The sequence below is a fragment of the Lactuca serriola genome, chromosome 3, assembly GCF_051521515.1.
Source record: "Lactuca serriola cultivar US96UC23 chromosome 3, Lser_US96UC23_V15, whole genome shotgun sequence".
Classification (NCBI taxonomy): Eukaryota; Viridiplantae; Streptophyta; class Magnoliopsida; order Asterales; family Asteraceae; genus Lactuca; species Lactuca serriola.
The window spans coordinates 86,630,326-86,636,188 of NC_136410.1; the positions used below are offsets into that span (position 1 = coordinate 86,630,326).

Sequence of the window (5,863 nt, forward strand, 5' to 3'; positions counted from 1 at the left end):
TGAAAAATAAATCAATATAAGTTGTAAGAGGTAATGGAAAATAAATCAAAGTAGATGGTAAATAGGAAACAAGAACACCGTTTACTCCGACATAGCTCATGGGTCTTCCCAAGAGCCGAGCATTCGCATCAACTTCCTGTCAAATTTAAAACTTACTTCACATGGTAAAGGTAGGTGAATCAATCCAAGAATTTGTTTCACCATAAAAAGAATATTTTCCTTTAAAATTGGAAGTTAATAAAACTACATAAACAAAACAAAAGTCACCTCTTCTCTTCCCTCCCATGCCTTATTGCACATCAGTTTTTACCCAAATACAGATCATTTTCCTTTCCCCAAATTCACCACCCATCACGACTGACATGAACTCAACCCCATAGATTTTCTTTAGAATATATTCCAGTCTGTGAAATCTCCACTGCATTGTCGATGGGTTTTCGTTTTCTTTTTGAAAGTTCAGTTTTTTACTTGTAAAAGATTCATCACCTTCACCAACTAATCATCATCATCATCATCATCATCATCATCACCACCTTCTTCTTCTTCATCTGGATAAAAGATAGAATTGGGTAAATGGGTGTTGCTATCTGCTTTTGTTATGTTTAGGGTTACTAATTTTAGTATTTTGTATGCCCACCAAATTTGGCAAAAGAAATAATGCAAGCTTTTTGGTTGTTTACCATCAAAGATCAATATTTCCATTTATAAGAGACCCCTTCATTTGTATGCTGGTTTATTCCGTGCTCTCTTGAAAAATCTTTGTCAGAATTTTGATTTTCTTGATCACCTGTTTTGTGTGTGTGTGATTTTCTTTCTCTTTCGGGCACAAAGTGAGTGTGTATGTGCTGCAGTGCACTTATGATCATGGCTAGGGAAAAAATACAGATTAAAAAGATTGATAATGCTACAGCAAGACAGGTGACCTTCTCCAAGAGGAGGAGAGGGCTGTTCAAGAAAGCCGAAGAGCTCTCTGTACTTTGTGATGCTGATGTTGCTATCGTCATCTTCTCCTCTACTGGCAAACTCTTTCAGTATTCTAGCTCTAGGTAATCTTCGTTAGATGTATTTATTACATATGTGAGTGTTTCAATATTGCTTTTCTTTTTCGGTGCTAGAGTTTCTATCATGGAATTTCATAGTTAGGGTTTTTTTTATTTCGTTGTGGAGATATTGTGACAGCCTGATCCGTCAAATTTGGCTTTTAATTGCGAACTAAGGGTTTTGAGTTTATCAGAAAACTATGGAGGGATAATAGACTATTGACAAACTGTGAAAACGTAAATGTAAAAACAAAACCACTGTTCATTCTTTAGGATGTGATGTTTTCTTTCCTTGTAAATTTTGGTTTGTACTACATGCTTGTTTGGTTTGTACTGTGCCCAAGCAATGAAAGTTTGATTCTTGTTATGCTTACCTACTGTAGCTTTCTGCTGTTTTCTATATAGAATGTAACCCTTTATAGTTTATAGCTTCCTCCAAAAGTAGCTCAGATTTGATTTCGGAAGTTTAACCTAGCACTTACTTCTTCAGATCAAAGTTAATTAAACCTATAACTTTTTGGCTTGTAGTTCTGTAATCCATATTTTTTAAGATAGTTTAATGGTTTTAATCTGTTTGGTTGGACCACATGACTTTTGATCATTGTTGATGTACAACTGAAACTCTGACTCCAGGGGTTTAAATTTGATTTTATTTTTGAGATGGATGGAGTAAGCTTTTCATCATAGATCCTCACTGAAGTAGTTTCAACCAATTCATCAAGAATAGCTAGTCTTTTTTTTCTAGAATTTTTTGTTTAGATATAAATCACTAAATTAGATCCTTATGGTCATACATTAAAGAGCTCAGAAATTCTTTTAGGATAGATCTATTCCATTATATGATATAAGATCTCTTTATTAGGCTTCTTTTGAATTAACGTGTGTAATTTTGCCACTTGAGATAATGGGTGCCAATAATTTGGTCAATGTGATAAAAACTAGGTCTATTTTCTCTTTTTAACAATTATTGTGCACATAATATGTTGGGTTGTTCTCTTCCCTAATTTAAGGCATTTTCTATTACTTAATGAGGCCAGGACCAAACCTTGTTTTTATAGTGAACAATTCACAAGCATCCTTCACAATATTCAGACAATTCAAGCATCCTTCTGAATATGTAGGTCACTTCCTTATGCTCTTCACAAACTATGGTTTTTATGCACATGTTTTCTTGTACTCAACATTAAGCATGGTAGTATCCATTTCATATAGGTGGTATCCGTATCTTATGATTCTACTCCTTGTCTCTTTCAAATCCTTTAAGCAGAAATTACTCTGAAGTTTTCTAATGGCAAATAGACCTCTTAACATGAAAAACTTTCCATAAAATTAAATGTATAATTAGTATAACAAGGCTATTATCTCTTATTAAGTTATCTATGAACCTCAAAGTTGAAAAATGACTTTCATTTATGGTGATACATTCAAAGTCAAATGTTGAGTGTAATTTTAGGTTCATGTCCCTCTATGTGTAAACATGTAGTACATTGATCTAGAATGATTTGATTGGAAACGTGGAGTAAGTTACTCTTTTATAGCATATCTAGGCCTCTAGGGTATTTGTACCCTCATTAATTTGTTCTTTAATCCATTTATATGTTTGGCATGTTCTCCAGCATGAAAGAAATACTTGAAAGGCATAGCCTGCATTCAAAAAATCTCCAAAAGCTTGACCAACCATCACTTGAGTTGCAGGTGAGTTTATTATTTCACTCTAAGGTTGTTAATTTTTGTCCACATTTTAATTTATAATATATTATATAGTTTGATGTTGCGTGTATGAACTTGTAATGCCTACGGTTATATATACTGTGATCTGAAATGGCAGTTTTTCGAGTACACAGAAAGTAACTTTTTTTGTAAAACGCAATTTAAGGACCATGTACAATTGTACAAAGACTTCCCTCTCAACTATTTAAACTTAATTAAGGAGCTTTGGTGAACTAGCTTAATTTGTAATTATGGTCTTATAGCTTGCAGCACAACTTTAGTCTTACTTGATCTTCACACAATTTATTGTGGAGTCTTTTGATTGTAAAATTAGTTACTGGGTGATTCAGAAATGATTTCAAAAAGCTCCTATACATCTCATCATTTTCTTCAGCTCTTTAATCTCCTCCCTTCTTCCTTCTTCCTTTATCCTATCCATCTTCATTCTTGTTACCTTGAGGAAATGGGATCTCAAACCACATCCCTTCCTTTCTCCTCTAAGCATGTAAATGACACCCAGATAATGATAACTATGAACTACAGTCTACTTATAAATCATTTTCTTCTTTCATAACTTGGTTAAAATTTTGTTTTGCAGCTGGTTGAAGACGCCAACTATGCCAAATTAAGTAAAGAAGTTGCTGAGAGAACTCTTCAATTAAGGTACATTCTCATGGTCAAGTCTTTGTGATCTTTTACTTGCTTTACATGTGTTTGGTTTGCATATAATTTTTTATGAAAGACAGGAGGTTGAGGGGGGAGGAACTTCATCTTTTGAGTATCGAAGAGCTACACCAGCTGGAGAAGTCCCTTGAAGCTGGATTAGGGCGTGTTGTTGCAAAAAAGGTCCATTTCCTTCTCATAAAATTGCAAAGTTCGATTGTATGCTTCTTATTAGTAAAATTTCTAGACTAACATGAAAAATTGGAGTTTTCTAGACCCAAAGCAACCAAAATATCTCATAGGATTGCTTTTTTGTGCAATCTTGTCTGAATGCTTGTAAATTTATTTAAATCTTATATATGTTTGTCAAATTAGCAAACACTCAAAAGTATGTGTTATTTTTTAGTAGTTCTACTGTAGGGTTTACATTCCAGTTTTTATTTCCTTCAGGGAGAGGTAATTATGAACGAGATCAATCGTCTTCAAGAAAAGGTAAGAACTACAATCTACTTTTCCTAATTTTAGAAAATCGTATCATAATCTTGAACAACAATGTTCATGAATATCTGGGTTCATAGCAATCTTTGTATAACTATGCAGGGAACAGAACTGATGGAGGAGAATGACCGACTTAAAAAAGAAGTATGAGTCCTATTTTCCACTTACCTTTTTTGGTGTTATACCTCTATTTTTTTATTAACTTTTCATCTGAATGGTGGAATGAAGATGATGGAGATATCAAAGGTTAGAGAACAGGTTCATGGTGATACTGAGAATGTAGTTGGTGAGGAAGGCCAGTCATCCGAATCGGTGACCAACATTTCTGATTCTGCTGATCCTGGCCAAGACTATGAAAGCTCCTATACATCCCTCAAATTAGGGTTAGTACATCACCCTCTAATAAAGCATGCTTTTGGTAATGATTTTGAAAGTTTAGCAAATCAGATATAAAGTGAAACTACATATATAGCTATATTTTCCAACATGCCTATCTCATTGAACCCTACTATACCAAGCCTATATATTTTTGGTTTGTGAGATTCCAAAGGTAAATAAGAAAAGTTAATGGCACAGAATCTGTTTTAAAATTTGAAAAATATTTTAGAAGAATGTATAAAAGAAAAGTTTCTTTTGTTTTACTTGTAATTCTGTTCTGTAACTATGAAACGGTACTAAAATTAATCATCTTTCATGTTTGGAAATGAAATATGGTTTTTGTGTACGTTTGGTTTTTCATCTGAGTTTTACACCTTTATATGAAAATAGAGTCGACATAATGAAATAAGAAGCAAAAGCAATGAACTCGGATTAATCATTTGTTGGGATTTTGGTGCAGGCTTCCTTACCCAGGTTGATTGGAGCTTGTAGGATTTATATATGTAATTGATAGCTAAGAAGATGATGCTTATGGATATGACCTTTGACAAGGATTATTATAATTATGATTGATTTACACCTATATATTTCTGCCGATTATTTTTATGTTCTTATTAGCAGGACTCTGATCTGAACTCAATTGGTGGGTAAGTTGTGTGATGTGCTCAACATAGAATGATGTATCTTGACTGACTTGTATCTATAAATCAGTCATAAATTCCTTTAGTTATTAAAAGATACTAAAACATTTCATTTTGAGTGTATGTGTGTGTGTGTGTGTATATATATATATATATATATATATATATATATACACACACACACACACACACACTTATTGAATAAAAAAAGATTTAATAATTAGTAATGAAGATTTAGGAATTATAAAACAAATATATATATATATATATATATATATATATATACACACACACACACACACACAAGTTGAATAAAAAAATATTAAGTAATTAGTAACCAAGATTTGTGAATTATAAAACAATATGTTAAGATAAAACATGATAGAAATTACAAATAAATAAGTACTTTAAGTAATAAAACAATAGTAAATACTAATAAAAAAAAAAAGATATAGTGACAATTCATAAATCTATAAACATTCTTTTAAGTAATAAAACAGTATTAGTTAATAATAAAAAGATATAGTGATAATTTATAATTCTCTAAATATTTTATATATGATATTTGATGTATTATTGGTAAGTTTATTATTTTTATACGAATTTTCAATTTGTAAGTTTGTTTTTCGTGTACGTTTGTCATTCTCTCTAACAAAAGACTTCATGTAAAACTTCTAACAACGCCTATCAATAACATCTACACAATTAACCAAATAAATTGTTAGTAAAATGGTCATGTAAAATAAGATATTTTCATCCACTAATTTTAAGATTTAAGATTATGTACTAACCGGTAGGTCACAAATTAAAAAACACATATACATGATCAATAAAATCAGTGCACTTTATAACCTTCACGGTATAATGCAAAAACTTATTTGATGCAACAATCATACCGAACGTGGTATTTTCAATGTAAAAAATCAATAATTT

The 5,863-nt window shown here is 31.7% G+C and overlaps 1 protein-coding gene across 2 annotated transcripts; it reads left to right on the top strand.

Moving 5' to 3' along the window:
- Positions 1-229: 229 nt before the first annotated feature.
- On the top strand, positions 230-4,872 carry SVP (K-box region and MADS-box transcription factor family protein). 2 transcript variants are annotated; one of them, XM_079030787.1, is made up of 9 exons: positions 230-569; positions 852-1,046; positions 2,657-2,735; positions 3,349-3,413; positions 3,497-3,596; positions 3,864-3,905; positions 4,014-4,055; positions 4,140-4,294; positions 4,750-4,872. In XM_079030787.1, exons 2-9 carry the CDS (start codon positions 859-861, stop codon positions 4,766-4,768), a joined length of 690 nt encoding a protein of 229 aa, XP_078886913.1. In that variant the 5' UTR covers positions 230-569; positions 852-858; the 3' UTR covers positions 4,769-4,872. The 2 variants fall into 2 exon arrangements, with proteins under 2 accessions (XP_078886913.1, XP_078886912.1); XM_079030786.1 differs by having other exon boundaries at positions 231-1,046.
- Positions 4,873-5,863: the final 991 nt, after the last annotated feature.

Excerpts from the sequence above, each read along its gene's own strand:
- SVP (XM_079030786.1), top strand. The coding sequence starts at position 841 with ATGTGCTGCAGTGCACTTATGATCATGGCTAGGGAAAAAATACAGATT. Across the intron at positions 3,414-3,496 it reads GAGAGAACTCTTCAATTAAG|GAGGTTGAGGGGGGAGGAAC; the intron begins GTACATTCTCAT and ends TATGAAAGACAG. Across the intron at positions 3,597-3,863 it reads GGCGTGTTGTTGCAAAAAAG|GGAGAGGTAATTATGAACGA; the intron begins GTCCATTTCCTT and ends TATTTCCTTCAG.